This window comes from Neoarius graeffei, chromosome 4 (genome assembly GCF_027579695.1).
Source record: "Neoarius graeffei isolate fNeoGra1 chromosome 4, fNeoGra1.pri, whole genome shotgun sequence".
Classification (NCBI taxonomy): domain Eukaryota; kingdom Metazoa; phylum Chordata; class Actinopteri; order Siluriformes; family Ariidae; genus Neoarius; species Neoarius graeffei.
In genome coordinates this window covers 92,557,673-92,582,835 of record NC_083572.1, presented here as the reverse complement: position 1 = coordinate 92,582,835, position 25,163 = coordinate 92,557,673, and the positions used below count along the sequence as shown (strand labels likewise).

Below are 25,163 nucleotides of genomic sequence, written 5' to 3'. Positions count from 1 at the left end.
TTTACAAAAGCATTTGAATTGTAATCAAAAAAATGTTCCACAGTGGAGGCCAGATAAAGCAAGATACTATCTTTATTCTTATTAAACATGACAAAAGAAACATTGAGTGTTAGGGAAATGCAAAAAAAATAGTAAAATTAGAAAATTTATTTTTTGACCATAATGTCCCAAATGAGAGAGCAGTTTCTGAGACGGACATGCATGAGATCAGTGATGTACTCAGGAAACATTATACACAAGATTTTATGAATGACTCTCTTTCACTTCAGATGAGCTGCCAGTGTGGACTGAGGAGGAAAGACGTGAATTAGAGCAAGAGGATGGAGTTTATGGAAACGATTTTAACCCCACGCAAGCTGATAAGGTGAATTTGGAAAGCTTTGTATAGTTGGAATAGAGTGATGTAAATCTCCAGGGTCCCCAGCTCAATCCTGACCTCAGGTTACTGTCTCCGTGGTGGTTCTTTAGTTTCATCCCACCTTCCAAAAACAGGCCAGTCGGTGAACTGGCTACTCTAAATTACCCTAAGATGTGCACGTGTGTGTATGTGTGTAAGATACCCTACAATGGACTGGCATGTTTTAACAAGTAATGATCCGTAGTAAGTGGTAGACTAGTTTTATGGCAAAAAACGTGGGGTTTTATCTTCCAAGAGAAAATAACTGTAGTAAGTTCTCCAAAAAGACTGGCAGATTTCCTAATAAAACCACATGGCAGGGTCATCGTCGGCGCGTCCTCAGATGAACATCATGGGCTACTTGTCTCTTCTTCTCCATTGCTTTCAGCAGGTCTTTCCTCATTATTTCAGAGTCTTCAACCAATTGGTCAACAAATGTTCTTGCAGGACGCCCTCTTGGTCACTTTCCGTGTGTTGGCTCCCATAGCAACATTTGGCTAACCTCCTCATCCTTACTACGATAGCAATGTCTACAGAATTGCAGTCTTCTTTTGCTTATAATGGTGGTAACACTAGGAAGCTTGCCATATACAGTGGTGCTTGAAAGTTCGTGAACCCTTTAGAATTTTCTATATTTCTGCATACGTACGACCTAAAACATCATCAGATTTTCACACAAGTCCTAAAAGTAGATAAAGAGAACCCAGTTAAACAAATGAGACAAAAATATTATACTTGGTCATTTATTTATTGAGGAAAACGATCCAATATTACATATCTGTGAGTGGCAAAAGTATGTGAACCTTTGCTTTCAGTATCTGGTGTGACCCCCTTGTGCAGCAATAACTGCAACTAAACGTTTCCGGTAACTGTTGATCAGTCCTGCACACCGGCTTGGAGGAATTTTAGCCCATTCCTCCGTACAGAACAGCTTCAACTCTGGGATGTTGGTGGGTTTCCTCACATGAACTGCTCGCTTCAGGTCCTTCAACAACATTTCGATTGGATTACGGTCAGGACTTTGACTTGGCCATTCCAAAACATTAACTTTATTCTTCTTTAACCATTCTTTGGTAGAACAACTTGTGTGCTTAGGGTCGTTGTCTTGCTGCATGACCCACCTTCTCTTGAGATTCAGTTCATGGACAGATGTCCTGACATTTTCCTTTAGAATTCGCTGGTATAATTCAGAATTCATTGTTCCATCAATGATGGCAAGCCGTCCTGGCCCAGATGCAGCAAAACAGGCCCAAACCATGATACTACCACCACCATGTTTCACAGATGGGATAAGGTTCTTAAGGCCTCTGCATGCTCTTGCGACAAGGCTTTCGCAGACAGGTTTTCGCAGACAGTTGTAATTTATCGTTGAGCGGGGAGTAATAGGCGTGTGCGATGTTATTCACCGCTACAACGCAAGGGGGCGCGAAGTCGCGAAATCGCTAGGAGTAGTTGATGGGTGTGGTTAGTGGAGTGTTTATCCTCCGGTTACTTATAATGACTAGAACTGGAGTCGTATAGATGTACGTACTTCCTCGATCAACCGCTCTTCGTGCTGCTCCATCTTCGCTCGTGTTTTTAAAAATGGCGGTCATGAAAACAAAACAAACCGGGAAAGTAGGGAAGCGGAAGTGCGTGTACAGCGGATGTAGAGTGGACCAATCAGAGCCCTCTTGTCTGCGACGCTGTCTGCGAGGCTTCTGCGGTGGTCACAATTTTTGGGAGGTGCGCGCAGAGTGTCTGCGAAGGTGGGAGGGCTACGCAGACGTTATCTGCGACACCGTCTGCGAGGACTGGGTTGTCAGCATAAATTGGCCTTTATGCTGGAATGCAGTGTTTTCCTTTCTCTAAACATAACGCTTCTTATTTAAACCAGAAAGTTCTATTTTGGTCTCATCTGTCCACAAAACATTTTTCCAATAGCCTTCTGGCTTGTCCACGTGATCTTTAGCAAACTGCAGACGAGCAGCAGTGTTCTTTTGGAGAGCAGTGGCTTTCTCCTTGCAACCCTGCCATGCACACCATTGTTGTTCAGTGTTCTCCTGATGGTGGACTCATGAACATTAACATTAGCCAATGTGAGAGAGGCCTTCAGTTGCTTAGAAGTTGCCCTGGGGTCCTTTGTGATCTCACCGACTATTACACGCCTTGCTCTTGGAGTGATCTTTGTTGGTCAGCCACTCCTGGGGAGGGTAACTATGGTCTTGAATTTCCTCCATTTGTACACAATCTGTCTGACTGTGGATTGGTGGAGTCCAAACTCTTTAGAGATGGTTTTGTAACCTTTTCCAGCCTGATCAGCATCAACAACGCTTTTTCTGAGGTCCTCAGAAATCTCCTTTGTTTGTGCCATGATACACTTCCACAAACATGTGTTGTGAAGATCAGACTTTGATAGATCCCTGTTCTTTAAATAAAACAGGGTGCCCACTCACACCTGATTGTCATCCCATTGATTGAAAACACCTGACTCGAATTTCACCTTCAAATTAACTGCTAATCCTAGAGGTTCACATACTTTTGCCACTCACAGATATGTAATATTGGATCATTTTCCTCAATAAATAAATGACCAGGAATAATATTTTTGTCTCATTTGTTTAACTGGGTTCTCTTTATCTACTTTTAGGACTTGTATGAAAATCTGATGATGTTTTAGGTCATATTTAGGCAGAAATATAGAAAATTCTAAAGGGTTCACAAACTTTCAAGCACCACAGTACCATATTGTTTTGATCACACTGAATTGTGCGAAACCCTCAAAATTATAAAGTTAACGCTGCTTTATTTTTTTTTTTAAATGCAGTGGGGGAATAAAATACTCACGAAAACTGTTTTTGCTGTGTCCAGCCTTATCCTTCCTGATCTGGCCACGTACATTTGCATAAAGCAATCAGATTTGTCCACGCCCACTCTACAAAAACATGAAAAATATCCCTTTAAGGTACATTTAGAACAGATAAAAAATGTGCTATTAATTTGCGATTAATCATGAGTTATCTATGGACAATAATGTGATTAATCACGATTAAATATTTTCATCAATTGACAGCCCTAGGTTTTAAAAAAAGATATCTATTTAATAAAGTAACTATTAAATATTTTAAATTAAATTTCTTTCGTGGTAACCAGATACCTAAGCACAGTACTGTATTTTGACCGAAATTTTTGGTTCAAATTATAAGTGCAATTAACTTTGTTAGTTAATTAGTTTTGCAATAAAAAAAAGCAAAGATTAAAGGAGTAAATTAAAAGCAGTCTATTCTGGTTTCTTCTTCTAAATCTTGAGTTAGAGTTAATGCTTGTTTAAAAAAGCCCAAAAAAACAAACACCACCCCGCAAAACCGCGAGTTGACCTAGTGGTTAGCGTGTCCACCTGTCAACCAGGAGGTCGTAAGTTCTACTTGTGGTCGGGTCATACCAAAGACCATCATAAAAATGGTACCTACTGCCATGTGGTGAGGCGTGCCGTAATACAGATGTGAGTAGGGAGTCAAACTCTTGTGGTTTACCAGAGCTCCGGCCCCCACTGTAACCCCAGCTGTGTAATAGGCGAGAGGCCGAGGGCTATAGAAACGGAGATCAGCGCTGCTCAGTGTGCCTTAAGGGCCTGGGACAGGAAGGACTTGTTTCAAATTAAACCAATCCAGAAGACAACTTGATCTGTTTTCTGAAGTTTGTATATTAAAGATCGAACTGTTATTATTTCTGTGTACAACAGATAAAACTCTGGAGGAGAAAACCTGATCTTCATCCTGGTGTCACGTAAGTCACCCTTCTGTAATGTCCATAAAATACATTTAGTGACATCACTACTGAAACCAATGAATGAGTAAATGTAAGAAGTAAAAACTGTATTTGATATTTATTGTATTTTACTAAACTGCGTGTTTTATGACTCAACTGCATTTTTATTCAAGAATGTCATGGCTATTTTATTTTACAACACCAAAAAAAAAAAAATCTATTTTATTAACTTCTTTTTAGCTACGATTCCTTATTTATCCTCAGTGTCTGCCTAAGAAGGCTTTCCATTTCCTTCTCTGTGCAATAATTTTATTTTATAGATTTATACTATATATTTCAGCCATAAACGTAAGTACTGTAATATTGTTAAACTGTCAACTTTATTATGATAAAGCAAAATAACCCACTTGCAGCTGTAACCAATGTTAATGTTAAGCTAATGAAATGTGAGTCTTGGGCTCAGGAACTCTGAGCTGGAATGAGTTTTGGTCTCTTTGCTCGATGAATGCTTTGTTCCTGTAAATACCAAGTCTCATTAATATAAGTGCACCAGGTTTATATGCTAATTTAGAACAAACGATAGAGCGGCGGCTACAATTATCAACAGTCCATAATTATGGACGTCTTTTCCGATTTACCAATAAAAAACAATTTTACAAAGGTGAGTTTCAGTTACAGCAGTTATTATTCGTTAATCAACCAGAAGACCCTCCTCACTCTTTGAGCTTGTCGTCTGATGACACAGCTCGTTACCTGAGATGGAATTTTTTTTCAGCAATTTGAGGAAAACCCGGACGTTATCATCGCAGGTAAGCATGGTGGAAAGATCATGGACATGTTTTTACTGATCAAATTCACCGACATTTCATGATCTCCTTGTCGAAACCTACTTTGTTTCATACGCTTTCATTTGACAGTCACCATTTTGTATCTAAACGCGCGTTTGAGAAGTCACGTGAGGTGTCGATAATAGTGATCGCTTTCACCGGTGTCCACCATTATCGACACCCTGTGGAATTAAGTGACATTTACAACTGTTATGGATCGATCTTTGTGTAACATTGTTGAAGTAGATGAAGTACTTTAAAAATAAAAGTGCTGTGATTTATAATCGTTTTTTTTCTGATTCATAACAGAATGGAATGTTTATCGAGTATTTGGAATCCGATTGCAATAAATAGAATTAGACCAGAATTAGATTCCTAGCATATAAAAAATTACGTGCTTGAAATATTCAGATTTTTCTACTCCATTCAGAAAATATATATTTTTTTGTAGTTTGTTGTAAATATTTACCACATATTACAATATCAGAAGACATTTTATATTTTGGTTCGAGGAATGACATGCGACCTTTGACCTGGATTTTCATGCGGTTACAGTGTCAATTGCCTGTTGACATTTATTGGTAAACGACAAAACTAGAAATGAATACAAACAACAATGAATGATGAACAAAGTGCGATCTACGAAAATACTTAGAAAGTGGAACAAAAAGATTTTCTGATGCAGGTTAAACATTATCAGTTCATTTGTTTACAAACATTAGAATTACTTCCTCATTTACGTAAGCACCGACATCGATATATTTATATAAAAGATATTTTGTACTAAATATAAGTCTTTGTAAAACAAATTTTAAATAAAAACTATGTTTTGTTAACTTAATACAAAATACTGATTTTTTAAAAAATAAATAATAATCTGGATGTCAATAATTGTGGAATGGTGTCGATAACTGTGGACAAAGGTGTTGATAATTGTGGAACGGTGCCGATAACTGTGGACAAAGGTGTCAATAATTGTGGAACAGTGTCGATAACTGTGGACAAACGCATCGATAATTGTGGACGGTGTCGATAACTGTGGACAAAGGTGTAGATAATTGTGGACGGTGTCGATAACTGTGGACAAAGGTGTAGATAATTGTGGACGGTGTCGATAACTGTGGACAAAGGTGTAGATAATTGTGGAACGGCATCGATAACTGTGGACAAAGGTCTCGATAACTGTGGAACGGTGTCGATAACTGTGGACAAAGGCATCGATAATCGTGGAACAGTGTCAATAACTGTGGACAGAGGTCTCGATAACTGTGGACAAAGGTCTACATAATTGTGGAACGGTGTCACGTGATCTGATTCGCTAAGTAATCGGGAATCAACTCATTTTTTTTTTCCAGTGGAAGTTTGAGTAACTATTTATGCACAATTTACGTATTGAAAGTCTTTTCTACTTTTGCAACGGCCAAAAGATCATTAAAGTGTTGATAATTGTAGTCGCCGCTCTAGTTTGTTTTGTTTCCATCTTCTGCGTGAAGTAGCATACAGTATAAGAACATCAGCTTCATCAGAGTTTGATGAGTGTGGACATCAGTCACTGTTTAAGACAACTGCTTTACAGATTGTTCAGTTGACATTGTGTTGTGTGTGTGTGTGTGTGTGTGTGTTCAGGGACTCCAGAGAGCAGACACTGGCTCAGACGGAGAGCGCGACGGTCAGCCGAGCAGCCGCTGCTCCTACAGGAGTTTCCGACTGCAGTAGTCAGCAGTTAGATTGTGAAGCAAGCAGCACAACACACAATGGTGAGGCTGAGCTTTAACTTTTCTTCTCCCATAGCGCTATGAATTCTCACTTCTGATCGGTGTTGATTAATTTTCTATAACAGCAGCTCTGACAGTAGTGCTGGCTGTAAGGCTGATTGAAAAAAAAACATATAATCATTGATATGGTGATTTCTTCTGTAAAGAGACAATTACTAACATTTGTGGAAGGAGTCTCCAGTGTCAGAACTTGAACATTCAGTAAGATTTCTATCACAGGAAAGTGTTCAGGGCAGAAGACTGTGCTCTTTACTGTTTCTCTGCTACAAGCAGAGCTTTATTTGTCTTCTTAACTTTGAAAGAGAGGAAAAAGACAGGCTGCTGAGGCAGTGTTAGGAACAACAGAGAAAATGATGCACCATGATGCTCCACATCACACCACGCTGTCACTGATTATTTTCTGGCAGCAGCATGGGCCCAACTGCTTTATTTGTTTTATATTACTGTACACCTAGGACATTTTCATGTGTGTGATATTTAAACCATTTCAAATCAGTCACAGTAAACACAGTTGTTGTTTTTTAAAGACATTTAATCCACAAAACGTACACTATAAAACCAACTAAAGTAAATTCATACAGACTCTGCAGAATGACGAATAGGTAAAAAGAAAAGGGGATAAAACACCCAAGTGTTGCAGAAACTGTATGCAGCAGGAGATTTGCGCTTCAGGGTGCTTTCGTTGCGATCTGTGTCTGTTTTGCTGAGACAATCAGAGTGACACTGATACTTCTGATTTGATTTCAGTTTGATTTGGTTTCAAACTGCACAGATTTAACCTGTAAGAAACTCTTATTCAAACACTAGGTTTCACTTGAACACAGACTGAGAACATTCTCTCTCTCTCCCCTCTCTATCTGTGTCTCTCTCTGTCTCTCTCTCTCTCTGTCTGTTTTGCGCTCTCTCTCTCTCTGTTTTGTCTCTCTCTCTCCCCTTCTCTCTGTCTGTCTTTCTCTCTCTCCCTGTCTTGCTCTCTCTCTCTCTCTTTTTCTTTCTCTCTGTATGTTTTGTGCTCTCTCTCTCTCCCGTCTGTCTGTCTCTCCCTCTCTGTGTGGCTGTCTCTCTCACCCTCTCTCTGTCTGCCTTTCTGTCTCTCTCTTCCCCCTCTCTGTCTGTCTGTGTTTCTCTCTCTCTCTGTCTGTTTTGCACTCTCTCCCCCTTCTCTCTTTCTGTCTCTCTCTCTCTTCCCCCTCTCTGTCTGTCTGTTTCTCTCTCTCTCTCTGACTGTCTTGCTCTCTCTGTCCATTTTGCACTCTCTCTCCCCCTTTCTGTCTCTCTCTCCCTCTCTGTCTATGTTTCTCTCTCTCACACTCACACTCCTGTTTCTCTCTGTCTCTCTCTCTCTGTATGTTTTGCGCTCTCTCTCTCTCTCCCCTCTCTATCTGTCTGTCTGTCTCTCCCTCTCTTTTTCTGTCTGTCTGTCTCTCCCTCTCTGTCTGGCTGTCTCTCTCACCCTCTCTCTGTCTGTCTTTCTGTCTCTCTCTCTCTCTTCCCCCTCTCTGTTTGTCTGTGTTTCTGTCTCTCTCTGTCTGTTTTGCACTCTCTCCCCTTCTCTCTTTCTGTCTCTCTCTCTTCCCCCTCTCTGTCTGTCTGTGTTTCTCTCTCTCTCTCTGTCTGTTTTGCACTCTCTCCCCCTTCTCTCTTTGTCTCTCTCTCTCTTCCCCCTCTGTCTGTCTGTGTTTCTCTCTCTCTCTGACTGTCTTGCTGTCTCTGTCTGTTTTGCACTCTCTCTCCCCCTTTCTGTCTCTCTCTCCCTCTCTGTCTATGTTTCTCTCTCTCACACTCACACTCCTGTTTCTCTCTGTCTCTCTCTCTCTGTATGTTTTGCGCTCTCTCTCTCTCTCCCCTCTCTATCTGTCTGTCTGTCTCTCCCTCTCTTTTTCTGTCTGTCTGTCTCTCCCTCTCTGTCTGGCTGTCTCTCTCACCCTCTCTCTGTCTGTCTTTCTGTCTCTCTCTCTCTCTTCCCCCTCTCTGTTTGTCTGTGTTTCTGTCTCTCTCTGTCTGTTTTGCACTCTCTCCCCTTCTCTCTTTCTGTCTCTCTTCCCCCTCTCTGTCTGTCTGTGTTTCTCTCTCTCTCTCTGTCTGTTTTGCACTCTCTCCCCCTTCTCTCTTTGTCTCTCTCTCTCTTCCCCCTCTGTCTGTCTGTGTTTCTCTCTCTCTCTGACTGTCTTGCTGTCTCTGTCTGTTTTGCACTCTCTCTCCCCCTTTCTGTCTCTCTCTCCCTCTCTGTCTATGTTTCTCTCTCTCACACTCACACTCCTGTTTCTCTCTGTCTCTCTCTCTCTGTATGTTTTGCGCTCTCTCTCTCTCTCTCCCCTCTCTATCTGTCTGTCTGTCTCTCCCTCTCTTTTTCTGTCTGTCTGTCTCTCCCTCTCTGTCTGGCTGTCTCTCTCACCCTCTCTCTGTCTGTCTTTCTGTCTCTCTCTCTTCCCCCTCTCTGTTTGTCTGTGTTTCTGTCTCTCTCTGTCTGTTTTGCACTCTCTCCCCTTCTCTCTTTCTGTCTCTCTCTCTTCCCCCTCTCTGTCTGTCTGTGTTTCTCTCTCTCTGTCTGTTTTGCACTCTCTCCCCCTTCTCTCTTTGTCTCTCTCTCTCTTCCCCCTCTGTCTGTCTGTGTTTCTCTCTCTCTCTGACTGTCTTGCTGTCTCTGTCTGTTTTGCACTCTCTCCCCCTTTCTGTCTCTCTCTCCCTCTCTGTCTATGTTTCTCTCTCTCACACTCACACTCCTGTTTCTCTCTGTCTCTCTCTCTCTGTATGTTTTGCGCTCTCTCTCTCTCTCCCCTCTCTATCTGTCTGTCTGTCTCTCCCTCTCTTTTTCTGTCTGTCTGTCTCTCCCTCTCTGTCTGGCTGTCTCTCTCACCCTCTCTCTGTCTGTCTTTCTGTCTCTCTCTCTCTCTTCCCCCTCTCTGTTTGTCTGTGTTTCTGTCTCTCTCTGTCTGTTTTGCACTCTCTCCCCTTCTCTCTTTCTGTCTCTCTTCCCCCTCTCTGTCTGTCTGTGTTTCTCTCTCTCTCTCTGTCTGTTTTGCACTCTCTCCCCCTTCTCTCTTTGTCTCTCTCTCTCTTCCCCCTCTGTCTGTCTGTGTTTCTCTCTCTCTCTGACTGTCTTGCTGTCTCTGTCTGTTTTGCACTCTCTCTCCCCCTTTCTGTCTCTCTCTCCCTCTCTGTCTATGTTTCTCTCTCTCACACTCACACTCCTGTTTCTCTCTGTCTCTCTCTCTCTGTATGTTTTGCGCTCTCTCTCTCTCTCTCCCCTCTCTATCTGTCTGTCTGTCTCTCCCTCTCTTTTTCTGTCTGTCTGTCTCTCCCTCTCTGTCTGGCTGTCTCTCTCACCCTCTCTCTGTCTGTCTTTCTGTCTCTCTCTCTCTCTTCCCCCTCTCTGTTTGTCTGTGTTTCTGTCTCTCTCTGTCTGTTTTGCACTCTCTCCCCTTCTCTCTTTCTGTCTCTCTCTCTTCCCCCTCTCTGTCTGTCTGTGTTTCTCTCTCTCTCTGTCTGTTTTGCACTCTCTCCCCCTTCTCTCTTTGTCTCTCTCTCTCTTCCCCCTCTGTCTGTCTGTGTTTCTCTCTCTCTCTGACTGTCTTGCTGTCTCTGTCTGTTTTGCACTCTCTCTCCCCCTTTCTGTCTCTCTCTCCCTCTCTGTATGTTTATCTCTCTCTCACACTCACACTCCTGTTTCTCTCTGTCTGTCTCTCTCTCTCTCTCTCTCTCTCTGTATGTTTTGTGCTCTCTCTCTCTCTCTCCCCTCTCTATCTGTCTGTCTGTCTCTCCCTCTCTGTCTGGCTGTCTCTCTCACCCTCTCTCTGTCTGTCTTTCTGTCTCTCTCTCTCTCTTCCCCCTCTCTGTTTGTCTGTTTCTCTCTCTCTCTCTCTGTCTGTTTTGCACTCTCTCCCCCTTCTCTCTTTCTGTCTCTCTCTCTCTTCCCCCTCTGTCTGTCTGTGTTTCTCTCTCTCTCTGACTGTGTTGCTCTCTCTGTCTGTTTTGCACTCTCCCCCTTTCTGTCTCTCTCTCCCTCTCTATGTTTATCTCTCTCTCTCTCACACACACACTCCTGTTTCTCTCTGTATGTTTTGCGCTCTCTCTCTCCCCCCTCTATCTGTCTGTCTGTCTCTCCCTCTCTGTCTGGCTGTCTCTCTCACCCTCTCTCTGTCTGTCTTTCTGTCTCTCTCTCTCCCCCCTCTCTGTCTGTCTGTGTTTCTCTCTCTCTCTCTCTGTCTGTTTTGCACTCTCTCCCCTTCTCTCTTTCTGTCTCTCTCTCTGTCTGTTTTGCACTCTCTCCCCCTTCTCTCTTTCTGTCTCTCTCTGTCTGTTTTGCACTCTCTCCCCCTTCTCTCTTTGTCTCTCTCTCTTCCCCCTCTCTCTCTGTCTGTTTCTCTCTGTCTGTTTTGCACTCTCTCCCCCTTCTCTTTCTGTCTCTCTCTCTCTCTTCCCCCTCTGTCTGTCTGTGTTTCTCTCTCTCTCTCTCTCTGACTGTCTTGCTCTCTGTCTGTTTTGCACTCTCTCTCCCCCTTTCTGTCTCTCTCTCCCTCTCTATGTTTCTCTCTCTCTCTCTCTGTCTCTCTCTCTCTCTCACACACACACACACTCCTGTTTCTCTCTCTCTCTCGCATCTGTCTGCTTTGTTCATGCAGGGCAAAACTGCACCAGGTTTCCATTTAAACAGACTTAATACTGCACCTGTGCACCATTCAGAGGATTAAACACAGCTGACTGACGTGAGCATCCTCAACTAATCAGATGGTTTTTGGGGGTTTTTTTTGTGTTTTTCCTACAGGTTCCCGTTCTGTCGATCCCACGTCCTCATGTGGCTCAGATCGCACCGCATCAGACACCCAGCTTCATTCCAGCCCTGATCCCAGCATCAGCAGCTCAAACACGGACGCCGTTAGACGACAGAGGGAGGACGAGGAGGGTTCAGAGAGACCGGTGAAAAAGCCGAAGACCGAGGTGGAGTTTCTCACAGCAGCAGCAGTCTAACCTGTTCAGAGAGGATGCACAAGTTGCAGATATATTCAGCTGCATTTCAGGGATTTATTTGAAGAGATCGATGCTCTTGGATGCTATTCTGATCTAATTCATAGCCCAAAGCATCATACTTTAAACAGCCCAAAGTTTCACGGAAGTCGTCTTTGTAACGATCACATTGCTCTGTGTAGGATCAGGATCCTCAATAACAGAAGAACACAACTCATATTTATAAATCAAATCGAGACAAATAGGAATGTTCCGGTCAGTGATATTCATGGCCAGTGATCTCAGACAGCTTTAACGGAGATATTTAATATCTAATTCCTTTGCTGTGCTTGTACAATACAGTAATTTTAAGTTCTTTAAATTACAGTCTGTAAACAAACCAAAACTCCATTACCCAAAATCGGACGCGTTCCACGACGGGCTGTTCGACGCTGTATCTTTTTCCACATGAACAGATATTTAAGGAACTTCCTTTTTCATAGTATTCCAAAAAGAAAACAAAGTTCTTTGTAAGAAAATTTGTGCTTATTTTTGTATTTGATAGCTATTTATATTTTGTATACAGTTCCGGTTGAGCACATGCTTCCAGAGGAAATGTAAGACTGAATATTTATTTCTGATGTACTCTGTGTACCTGTGTAAACACTATTACACTATCGTTTCAGCCTTGCACTGTTTTCTAATGTTTATACACCGATTCCATGATGTCTGAAGGATATTAGTTGACCGATTGTTTTATGTTTTCTGTATGTTTTTAAGTGGTATTAAAAATTTGACCATAGTGCTACTAAATAAGTGCCCTCTAAATTTTCTTTTTTTAAATTTCCTTATTTGTCACATTTCATGCGTGAACATTTTTTTAAATAAAGTTCTTAATTATTTCTCTGTATGTACAAGTGTTTTTCTACCTACTGACAAACCAAACCAAATTACAGTGCCTTGCAAAAGTATTCATCCCCCTTGGTGTTTGTCCTGTTTTGTCGCATTACAAGCTGGAATTAAAATGGATTTTTCGGGGGTTAGAACCATTTGATTTACACAACTTTAAAGGTGTAAATTGTTGTTTTGTTTTCATCTCATCTCATTATCTCTAGCCGCTTTATCCTGTTCTACAGGGTTGCAGGCAAGCTGGAGCCTATCCCAGCTGACTACGGGCGAAAGGCGGGGTACACCCTGGACAAGTCGCCAGGTCATCACAGGGCCGACACATAGACACAGACAACCATTCACACTCACATTCACACCTACGGTCAATTTAGAGTCACCAGTTAACCTAACCTGCATGTCTTTGGACTGTGGGGGAAACCGGAGCACCCGGAGGAAACCCACGCGGACACGGGGAGAACATGCAAACTCCACACAGAAAGGCCCTCGCCGGCCACGGGGCTCGAACCCAGGACCTTCTTGCGGTGAGGCGACAGCGCTAACCACTACACCACCGTGCCGCCCCAATTCACTTTATAAGTCACATAATTAGTTGATTAAGATCCACCTGTGTTCAATCAAAGTGTCACATGATCTGTCACATGATGTCTGTATAAATCAACCTGTTCTGGAAGGACCCTGACTCTGCAACACTATTAAGCAAGCAACATGAAAACCAAGGAGCCTCCAAACAGGTCAGAGACAAAGTTGTGGAGAAGTATAGATCAGGGTTGGGTTATAAAAAAAATCCCAAACTTTGAATATCCCAGAGAGCAACATTAAATCCATTATAGTAAAATGGAAAGAACATGGCACCACTACAAACCTGACAAGAGAAGGCCACCCACCAAAACTCACAGACCAGGCAAGGAGGGCATTAATCAGAGATGCAACAAAGACACCAAAGATAACGCTGAAGGAGCTGCAGAGAGCCACAGCGGAGATGGGAGTATCTGTCCATAGGACCACCTTAAGCTGTACACTCCACAGAGCGGGGCTTTATGGAAAAGTGGCCAGAAAAAAGCCATTGCTTAAAAAAATCACATTTGGAGTTTGCCCAACAGCATGTGGCAGACTCTCCAAACATATGGAAGAAGATTCTCTGGTCAAATGAGACTAAAATTGAACTTTTTGGCCATCATGGGAAATGCCATGTGTGACGCAAACCCAACACCCTGAGAACACCATTCCTATAGTGAAGCATGGTGGTGGCAGCATCATGCTGTGGGGATATTTTCATCTGCAGGGACAGGAAAGCTGGTCAGGACTGAAGGAAAGATGGATGGCACTAAATACAGGGCAATTCTGGAGGAAAACCTGTTTGAGTCAGCCAGAGGTTTGAGACTGGGACGAAGGTTCATTTTCCAGCAAGACAACAACCCTAAACATATTGCTGAAGCTACACTGGAGTGGTTTAAAGGGAAACATTTAAATGTCTTGGAATGGCCTAATCAAAGCCCAGACCTCAATCCAACTGAGAATCTGTGGCATAATTTGAAGATTGCTGTACACCAACGCAACCCATCTAACTTGAATGAGTTGGAGCAGTTTTGCCTTGAGGAATGGGCAGAAATCCCAGTGGCTAGATGTGCTAAACTAATAGACATATACCCCAAGAGACTTGCAGCTGTAATTGTAGCAAAAGGTGGGTCTATAAAGTATTGACTTGGGGGGGGGGGGAGATACCTACAGTATGCACACTCCAGACTTCTGTTTTTTCATCTTGGTTATTGTTTGTGTCACAGTAAAAAAAAAAAACAATGTGCACCTTTAAAGTGGTAGGCATGTTGTATAAATCAAATGGTGGTAACCCCCCCCCAAAAAAAAAAAAAAATCCATTTTAATTCCAGCTTGTAATGCGACAAAACAGGACAAACACCAAGAGGGGTGAATACTTTTGCAAGGCACCGTATATCACTGTCAACACCAAATTCAGCTCATGCTGATTTATGATGGGGTGTTTTGGGTGGAGTCTGTAAAATGCCTGACAAGACACCCATCCAAACACAAACAAGCACTCCAGACTATCACAGTTTTCTAGAGTGGTTTTCTCTGCTGAGGACATGGCTTAAACATGTATTATTTTATCATGTTCTATATATTTTCAAGTTTTACACGTTATTTGTATAAGGAAGAAATAATAATAATAAAAAACAGACTATTGCTCATTTAAAATGCTTCACAGTGCACCTCAGTACTGTAACGACAGCATGAAAGAAAATATAGCTGTATGAACGTTACATTACTGCTTCAGAACGTTTCTGAAATTATCATAAATGTTTATCCTCAGGACGTATTTACCTGGAAAACAAGCCTTTGTTATGTATCACAGCTGTGTTACTGAGCATTCTAAGTTTATGTGATTATTAAGAAGAAGAAGAAGAAGGGTAAAAATGAATGAATGAATGAACCTGTTATCTGCAGTCTTTGAGTAAAATGTTGACGAACCACTGGGTGTCAGTGTTACTCTCCAAAGATTAAAAATCCAAACCGGACAGACCTTTTGCTTCAACAATGCTGGTAAATATCTATCCGTTATCTGTAACTGCTTATCCTGTGCAGGGTCGTAGGCGAGCTGGAGCCTATCCCAGCTGACTACAGGCGAAAGGCGGGGTACACCCTGGACAAGTCGCCAGGTCATCACAGGGCTGACACATAGACACAGACAACCATTCACACTCACATTCACACCTACGGGCAATTTAGAGTCACCAGTTAACCTAACCTGCATGTCTTTGGACTGTGGGGGAAACCGGAGTACCCGGAGGAAACCCACGCGGACACGGGGAGAACATGCAAACTCCGCACAGAAAGGCCCTCGCCAGCCACGGGGCTCAAACCCGGACCTTCTTGCTGTGAGGCGACAGCGCTAACCACTACGCCACCACTGCTGAATATTTAAAGTATATTTCATGTGTACCTGTTGGCTCAGTCAGAATTTACATTCTGACTGAGCAATCCGGGTGCTCCGGTTTCCTCCACAGTCCAAAGACATGCAGGTTAGGTTAACTGGTGACTCTAAATTGACCGTAGGTGTGAATGTGAGTGTGAATGGTTGTCTGTGTCTATGTGTCGGCCCTGTGATGACCTGGTGACTTGTCCAGGGTGTACCCCGCCTTTCACCCGTAGTCAGCTGGGATAGGCTCCAGCTTGCCTGCGACCCTGTTGAACAGGATAAAGCGGCTACAAATAATGAGATGAGATCTTTAATCAAGAGTGTGGTCTTTCAAAAAGAGAGCGATTATTTATTTATTCATTTTACGCACACATTTTGCAAAGTTTTCCCGCCAAACCTGGGCCCTGCTCATGTGCAGATTTGCTCTGGTTCTGTTCAAAACTGTTTGTCTGCACTCATATACTGTCACTTGCTCAAACGTCCAATGCTTCAGCTTGCATCCATGTCCTCACACTCACACTGCTTTTGTGCACTTGAAATAAGGAAGGAAATGGAACGGAACCGAACAGAACAGTGAAATCTTAGAGAATACAGCACGGTGGTGTAGTGGTTAGCACTGTCACCTCACAGCAAGAAGGTCCGGGTTCGAGCCCCGTGGCCGGTGAGGGCCTTTCTGTGCGGAGTTTGCATGTTCTCTCCGTGTCCGCGTGGGTTTCCTCCGGGTGCTCCGGTTTCCCCCACAGTCCAAAGACATGCAGGTTAGGTTAACTGGTGACTCTAAATTGACCGTAGGTGTGAATGTGAGTGTGAATGGTTGTCTGTGTCTCAGCCCTGTGATGACCTGGCGACTTGTCCAGGGTGTACCCCGCCTTTCACCCGTAGTCAGCTGGGATAGGCTCCAGCTCGCCTGCGACCCTGTAGAACAGGATAAAGCGGCTACAGATAATGAGATGAGATGAGAATAATAATTTCAATCTCCCTTGAGGCTCATTTTGTCACTTTTCCAGTGCTCTTTGGCGCCCTCTGGTGGCAGGAGCTTAGTTTGCTGATGTGTTGCCTGGCCCTGTTTTATTTCGTTGTTATCCCCCATTTAACACATTTTTGTGAACTCCCCAGGTAGCTTCAGTTAATAGTTTAAATAGAACTGTGTTAACATAAACTATAGGCTCATTTGTAATACCGGCTTGACTTTGAATAGTTAAATCACCTGTGTATTGCTTTGCTTTAGTATTTACACTTGCTGTGTGTTAATGTTACCTGGTAAAAATTTGCAAGGTAGCTAATCTACAAACCAGACTGCAAACATTATATCAAGTACACAAATCTAATGGGCGACTGTATGGGGGGGGCAGCCATGAGTCCAAAGGGTCATGGGTTTGATTCCCTGGACTGGCAGGAAAGGTGTGAGGGGAGTTGAGTGAATCATGGCTGAAGTGCCCTTGAGCAAGGCACCTAACCCCCAACTGCTCCCTGGGTGCTGTAGTATAGCTGCCCACTGCTCTGGGTATGTCAAGTCAAATCAAGTCAAATTTACTTGTACAGCACTTTTAACAATAAACATTGTCGCAAAGCAGCTTTACAGAATTTGAATGACTTTAAACATTAGCTAATTTTATCCCTAATCTATCCCCAATGAGCAAGCCTGTGGCGACGGTGGCAAGGAAAAACTCCCTCAGACGACATGAGGAAGAAACCTCGAGAGGAACCAGACTCAAAAGAGAACCCGTCCTCATTTGGGTGAAAACAGACAACGTGATTATAACATTAACAGTTTGAACATGAAGTCAGTTTCGTTGATGTTATAAACTCTTCATTGATGGAAACTTGAGTGCAAAACTGTTCATGACAACTGCAGTCCTAAAGTTAGCAAGTCAACTGTAGTCCTCAGCCATAAAAGCATTACTGTAAGTGTCCAGAGCGTCCTCCAGGTACGACTTTCAACTGCCCACATGGGGCCGTCCTCTACAGGAGCGATGTGATGAGACTCCAACCGTGTGTGTGTGTGTGTGTGTGTTCATTGCTTCAGATGGGTTCAATGCAGAGGAGGAATTTCACTCTGCTTGAGTGTACATGTGCCAAATAGAGGCTTCTTCTTCTTCCTCCAGTTCACTCCTGTGCTGTATTATGCAGCGAGCAACCCTGTGCAATTACTGCATGGGGAAAAAAGCTGGCACATGTGAATGTCATTGCATACATTTCATTCTACTTGAAATGACTTCATACTTCATGTTTAGAATATTCAACTCACCATTTCCAGAGGAAATTAACGAATGAATGCATAAGAAGTCACTAGAAGTTGCTATAGACTAATTTGCATATTCATTGAATCATCATGCTCATTTGCATATCAGAAATTATATGAAGAAGGAAGTTTTATGGCGGCACGGTGGTGTAGTGGTTAGCGCTGTCGCCTCACAGCAAGAAGGTCCTGGGTTCGAGCCCCGGGGCCGGCGAGGGCCTTTCTGTGTGGAGTTTGCATGTTCTCCCCGTGTCCGCGTGGGTTTCCTCCGGGTGCTCCGGTTTCCCCCACAGTCCAAAGACATGCAGGTTAGGTTAACTGGTGACTCTAAATTGACCGTAGGTGTGAATGTGAATGGTTGTCTGTGTCTATGTGTCAGCCCTGTGATGACCTGGCGACTTGTCCAGGGTGTACCCCGCTTCTCGCCCGTAGTCAGCTGGGATAGGCTCCAGCTTGCCTGCGACCCTGTAGAAGGATAAAGCGGCTAGAGCTAATGAGATGAGATGAGACACTAATGTCCATCAATGCCTCACAGCAAGAAGATCCTGGGTTCGAGCCCCGTGGCCAGCGAGGGCCTTTCTGTGTGGAGTTTGCATGTTCTCCCCGTGTCCGCGTGGGTTTCCTCCGGGTGCTCCAGTTTCTCCCACAGTCCAAAGACATGCAGGTTAGGTTAATACTATAATACTAGGTTAGGTTAGTACTATATATACAATATGGCGGCGAGGATGACGTATGATTCTACGCAGAATGCGGCGTCTATGTTTATATGTCTATGCGTGATATGGTGTACTGTTGTGCTGTTGGTGAAACAAAGTTGAGATCACATCTGGCTTCAGTTGTGGTTTCTGCCTCGTGTCTTGTGTCTTCCCAGTGATTTCTTCATCCAAATCCTCCACAAAACAATCTTCTATAAAATGTTCGCTGCACAATTTGCTGCTTTTTCCAGGAGTTGAGTTTTCAGACCCTCCAGGATTTCGCGATGTTGCGATTTGCAACGTCAACGCAAATTCAACCAATCCCCACGAATTCAGGGTGGTGTTGCAATTATATCCAATCACCGCAACTTTCCCGCAAATTTGACCAATCGTTGGTGTCGTCTTGAGGTGACATCGACAAACTACTTTCCGCCTTACTTCCATGTCTACGTTCAAGAGAAGCAGCATGCGTGCAGTGCTGCCAGATTGGGCGGTTTCAAGTGCATTTTGGCAGGTTTTGAACATAATTGGGCTGGAAAACGTCAGCAGTATCTGGCAACACTGCATGTGCGAGTCAGTGTTTATATAGGCTTAAATTCTGTTACTGAAAGTGTGTTATGTTTACAGTGAAGGACTGCGTGCACTTTACATTATTTTTTTTTACTTAATGCAAGAAATTAATGGATGCCAACATTTTTGCCAAAATGGTATTTTATTTTCCATTGTTTCGGCAGCTTCAGCATCATACTGTGAGATTCTGTTCAATTTTTTTTTTTCTTCTATGAAGCCTGAGCCATTTATTTTATTAGTTTATAATTATTGTTTAATTTAGTCTTCAGGAGAGACTGCCTACACACAGTACTAGTATTAATAGTTTTTTTCTTACATGAAAGCTGAGGCATTTATATTATATTTTAAGGGAACTTCATGTTGTGCTGTGAGGTTCTCTGCACTTTAACTTTTGAACCAACAGGTGCATTTGGATAAGTAAAGCCTATTTTTCTGCATTTTTGTAGTCCTGCTAATCTTTTATATTGGTAAAGTTGTTTATAGGACCGTTTCTCAGTGTCTTTGTTTTTTTTTAATCAACAGTTTTTCAGTAATAACTTAATATTTAACATATCACTCAATTTTAATCACAAAAAGAGAAAATTGCAACAATTTCTCACAACTTTCACTTCCTCCCGCAATGTAATCGCAACAAAAACCTATAAAACACTGCAACTTTCATCGCAATTTTTTGGAAACCCCCCCGCAACATCAGACATTTTAGCCCACAACAATCACAAAAAAGGCCTGTGGAATCCTGGGGGGACTGAGTTTTCTCGCTTTACTTGATGAAGCCACTCGGCCAAACGTGTCAGATCCAGGATGGAATGAAGAAGACGTGCGGAATCCTGCGTCACGCAGCTCCACCCTCGTTTTCATCTCCTAATACATGGGTGTCAAACTCTGGCCCGCGGGCCAAATTTGGCCTGCAAGGCAATCCCAAATGACTACTCTTCGGATTTGTGTATACATCGCATTCACCGCTAATACTACAAATCCCATAATGCTCTGCTGTTGTTTTGGCGTGTCAATCAGGACAGGACCCAGAAACGCAGTAGGACGTCCAAACGTTCAACAACAAGCGGACAGTTGCCATAGCGACTTCACGCTACAACTTTCACCGTGCTACCCAAAAATGGCGAAAAGAAAGGCAGAAAACCAGAGCTTTCTGGACAGGTGGGAGGAAGAATACCTTCGCTCGATACTGAGGATTTCCTCAGCTCAGAGCCTGAGCCCAGACACTGATGAACTAGCATCCAAGAAGAGATGCCAGGTATCTGGCTTGGGCACATCAGATTAGATCAGTGTGTAGCAAACTGAGCAATAATTAACCTTTTCTTTATGCACTTTTTCTTGCTACTCCAAGGCATGGGCTTGAATGGTTGATTGATTTATTATTGTTGTTTTATTTTTAAAATTATTAGCCTGTGGAAAAAGTTTATTTTGATATTTAAATCAGAGGGCTGCAAATAGAAAAGAGGCATACGATTTTTATTTAAATTTCATTTAATAAATTAATGGCACTGATGTGTTTTTTTTTTTATTTGAAATTCGATTTAGCATGTCTGCACTAATGTTATATATATTGTATAGTAATAAGCGTTGCTTGTTCCATATTCAATGTTAAAGCAAAACTTGTTTGGGTCCATATTAAAAGGTTCATTTGTTCAATGTTGGCCCATGACTTTGTTCAAGTTTTAAATTTTGGCCCACTGTGTATTTGAGTTTGACACCCCTGTCCTAATACATCCATCCAATATATCTGGCTAATCCAGTCTGGCCGCGCCCGGGGAAACGGCCCAACGGACTGATATTACAACTTTAACATGTTTTTTTAAGCTAAAGTCCACTTAATTTTTTTTTTGTCTAGAACATCTTGTATTAATGTATAATGATGGCATTTCATAACCCTGTAATTTCAAAATTTCCTGGTTAATCGCTTTAAAGGAGAACTGAAGTCATATTTAAACTTGCTTTATTTCTTAATTAATGTGTTATTCAATTACGTTTTCATTTTTATTAACCTTATATCGTGACTCATATCGGCATATTATATTATATTACACTTATCGGCCTATTCAGTTTTTAGCCATGCTGAATGTAGTTTGTTTGGTCCACGGCAGGCGTCGCTTATCCACGTGATCTTCACGAGACTTGTGCGAGACTTCAAACGTGAAGTGTCAGCGCCGCCATTTTGAAAACTGTTTACACAGCAGCCAGATCGCCATATCATTCCAATTTAGATTAATTTCAAGATTTGCCAGCTTCATCAGTGATGATTATTTCATACGACTCCGAACCATTGGTTAAATGAAAAAAGCGCTTTCGGACACTAGTCCATCGCACTGGTGTTTACGTCATTACTGTCGCATGATTAAACGTGCCGGATCAGTCGGCTGGTGGGTTTTCAAAATAATAAACACACGCATGTATGTAAATCCATATTATACTGAGCGCATTTCCCACATTAATCAATACAAAGTACCTGCATCTTTCAGTTCTTTTAAACCAAGGCTGAATACTTTCTTCTTTGCCACTGCCTTTTATTAAATCAAATCTGAGACTTTTAATTTGATTTCTTTCAGCGCGACCGCAATGCATGATGGGACATATTGCTTTGGTTAGTGACCATCAGTTATACACTACTTTTCGTGATGCATTATGGGATACTTTGAGTGCACTATGTAGGGTGTAAATGATCCTCACTCAAGGCCTCTGCATGCTCTTGCGACAAGGCTTTCGCAGACAGCTTTTCGCAGACAGTTGTAATTTATCGTTGAGCGGGGAGTAATAGGCATGCGCGATTTTATTCACCGCTACAACGCAAGGGGGCGCGAAGTCGCGAAATCGCTAGGAGTAGTTGATGGGTGTGGTTAGTGGAGTGTTTATCCTCCGGTTACTTATAATGACTAGAACTGGAGTCGTATAGATGTACGTACTTCCTCACTTCCTCGATCAACCGCTCTTCGTGCTGCTCCATCTTCGCTCGTGTTTTTAAAAATGGCGGTCGTGAAAACAAACCAAACCGGGAAAGTAGGGAAGCGGAAGTGCGTGTACAACGGATGTAGAGTGGACCAATGAGAGCCCTCTTGTCTGCGACGCTGTCTGCGAGGCTTCTGCGGTGGTCACAATTTTTGGGAGGTGCGCGCAGAGCGTCTGCGAAGGTGGGGGGGCTACGCAGACGCTATCTGCGCCACCGTCTGCGAGGACTGCGTTGTCAGCATAAATTGGCCTTAAGGTTTCGGACAGCACTACAAAATGGCGTCCACACTATATAGTGCCCTATATAGTGAGTAGAGAGCGATTTTGGACACGGGGGAAACTTCTGGCTTGATTACATCAGCATTCGAAAGAGGGCGCACGCGTCTTTTGACAACGTTGGCAGATGTTGGTCACTTTGATTTTCCGCTGTACTTCCGTCCTACGATGTCTCGCACAGGTCTCAACGAATCTCATTTACGGCCGTTGCTTTGACATATGGACTGATATATTACAGAGCATATTTCAAACACTCATAACTTGCTATAGCAGTGACAGAATAGTGATCAAAAATGCATTCCTACATTTTATAAAATGAGATAAATATCTCATCTCATTATCCTGTTCTACAGGGTCGCAGGCAAGCTGGAGCCTATCCCAGCTGACTACGGGTGAAAGGCGGGGTACACCCTGGACAAGTCGCCAGGTCATCACAGGGCTGACACATAGACACAGACAACCATTCACACTCACATTCACACCTACGGTCAATTTAGAGTCACCAGTTAACCTAACCTGCATGTCTTTGGACTGTGGGGGAAACCGGAGCACCCGGAGGAAACCCACGCGGACACGGGGAGAACATGCAAACTCCGCACAGAAAGGCCCTCGCCGACCACGGGGCTCGAGCCCGGAACTTCTTGCTGTGAGGCGACAGCGCTAACCACTACACCACCGTGCCGCCCATGAGATAAATAGAATTTTGATAATAAAATATTTGCCTTCAGTTCCCCTTTAACACTCACTTTCACACTGATGGGTAATTTAGAGTAGCTAACTGATCTAATCCGCATGCCTTTGGACTGTGGGAGGAAACCAGAGCACCTGGAGGAAACCCACACAAGCACAAGGAGAACATGCAAATTCCACGCTGGTTGGCCATGAGATTCGAACCCAGAGCCTTCTTGCTGTGAGGTGACACGTTTCAATTAACAATTCAATCATTCATACTTGTGCTCATATGTCAGGGTAATTCATAAGCTTCAGTCCACCTGCTAGTGTGTTTTTTGAAGGAAACTGTGGAACCCAGAGGAAACCCATACTCAAAATTCCAAACAAATAGCACAGGATTGAACTTGAGACCGTGGGCGGCACGGTGGTGTAGTGGTTAGCGCTGTCGCCTCACAGCAAGAAGGTCCGGGTTCGAGCCCCGTGTCCGGCGAGGGCCTTTCTGTGCGGAGTTTGCATGTTCTCCCCGTGTCCGCGTGGGTTTCCTCCGGGTGCTCCGGTTTCCCCCACAGTCCAAAGACATGCAGGTTAGGTTAACTGGTGACTCTAAATTGACCGTAGGTGTGAATGTGAGTGTGAATGGTTGTCTGTGTCTATGTGTCAGCCCTGTGATGACCTGGCGACTTGTCCAGGGTGTACCCCGCCTTTCGCCCGTAGTCAGCTGGGATAGGCTCCAGCTTGCCTGCGACCCTGTAGAACAGGATAATTAGAGATAATGAGATAAGATGAGATGAACCTGAGACCCTGAAGCTACAGTATAATGCAGGAAAGCTACTGTGAATATGCTGCTGGTGTCTGTGTTTTGTGGTGAAACAAAGTCAGGATCGTGTCTGGCTTCAGTTGTGGTTTCTGCCTCGTGTCTCGTTTCTTCCCAGTGATTTTTTTCATCCAAGTCCTCCACAAAACAATCTTCCATAAAATGCTCGCTGCACAATTTGCTGCTTTTTCCAGGAGTGAAGTTTTCTCGCTTTACTTGATGAAGCCACTCGGCGAAACGTCTCAGACCCAGGATGGAATGAAGACGATGTGTGGAATCCTACGTCACGCAGCGCCACCCTCGTTTTCGTCTCCTAATACATCCATCCAATATATCTGGCTAATGATGACATTTCATAACCCTGTAATTTCAAAATTTCCTGGTTAATCACTTTAAAAGTGTTACAGTTCCTACATCTCACCAATGCTCTGTCACTCTTATCAGTGTGTAATGACTCCAGATGTGTGTGCATTTGTGGGGGAAGGGGATCTAAATGTCACCCATCAGGCTGAAACGAACGAATTACAACAGGGAACACGGGTAACCTGAAAATACTCCAAGGCCATGGACAAAAGGAAAGTGATATTTCAATATGACAAAGATGAATGCACTGGAGAATGACACTGTGCCAAGCGAGGATGGATGTGTGATGACATTAAGCCTCCTGGGGGCACTAAAGGGCATGTAGTTACTATGCAGAAAAGGGGCTGAGGGCAATTCATGTCCTTACACTAGCTAAACCTACAGGAAAGTAATAAATGGTTCCTTATATATGTCCACAATGTCAAACAAAAGCATGAAACTTACATTTGAATCATGATATACAGTAATAAAAATAATCTCACCAGTCAAAATTTTGGACACGCTTTCTAATTCAATTCCTTTTCTTTATTTTTGTGAATTAAAAGTCACTTCATGTCTTAAAATAATGATGGATGTCGTTTCTCTTTACTTAGTTGAGCGATTCTTGATATAATATGGATCACTACAGTTGTGGTGTTGAATAGGGCTATTTACTGCATTTTTATTATTTACTGTTTGATCTCAAATGCATTAAGAAGGAAAGAAACTCGTCCACTAATTATCTTTTGACGAGGCACCTGTTAATTGAAAAGCGTTCCAGGTGACTACCTCATGAAGCTGGTTAAGATAATGCCAATAGTGTGCAAAGCGTCATCAAGGTAAACGCTGGATACTTTGAAGAATCTCATTCTCATTATCTCATCTCATTATCTCTAGCCGCTTTATCCTGTCCTACAGGGTCGCAGGCAAGCTGGTATCCCAGCTGACTACGGGCGAAAGGCGGGGTACACCCTGGACAAGTCGCCAGGTCATCACAGGGCTGACACATAGACACAGACAACCATTCACACTCACATTCACACCTACGGTCAATTTAGAGTCA

At 43.1% G+C, this 25,163-nt stretch overlaps 1 protein-coding gene across 2 annotated transcripts in view; it reads left to right on the top strand.

Annotated features, from left to right (window-relative positions):
- Positions 1 to 12,558, top strand: part of mier1a (mesoderm induction early response 1a, transcriptional regulator) — a 40,745-nt gene extending 28,187 nt beyond the window's left edge. The window contains exons 10-13 of one of the 2 annotated variants that reach the window (XM_060920014.1): positions 270 to 364; positions 4,119 to 4,162; positions 6,598 to 6,728; positions 11,512 to 12,558. In XM_060920014.1, the coding sequence (XP_060775997.1) occupies positions 270 to 364; positions 4,119 to 4,162; positions 6,598 to 6,728; positions 11,512 to 11,714 (473 nt within the window). In that variant the 3' untranslated portion in view covers positions 11,715 to 12,558. The remainder of the gene's footprint in view (positions 1 to 269; positions 365 to 4,118; positions 4,163 to 6,597; positions 6,729 to 11,511) is intronic. The other variant, XM_060920015.1, reaches the window with a different exon arrangement.
- Positions 12,559 to 25,163: the final 12,605 nt, after the last annotated feature.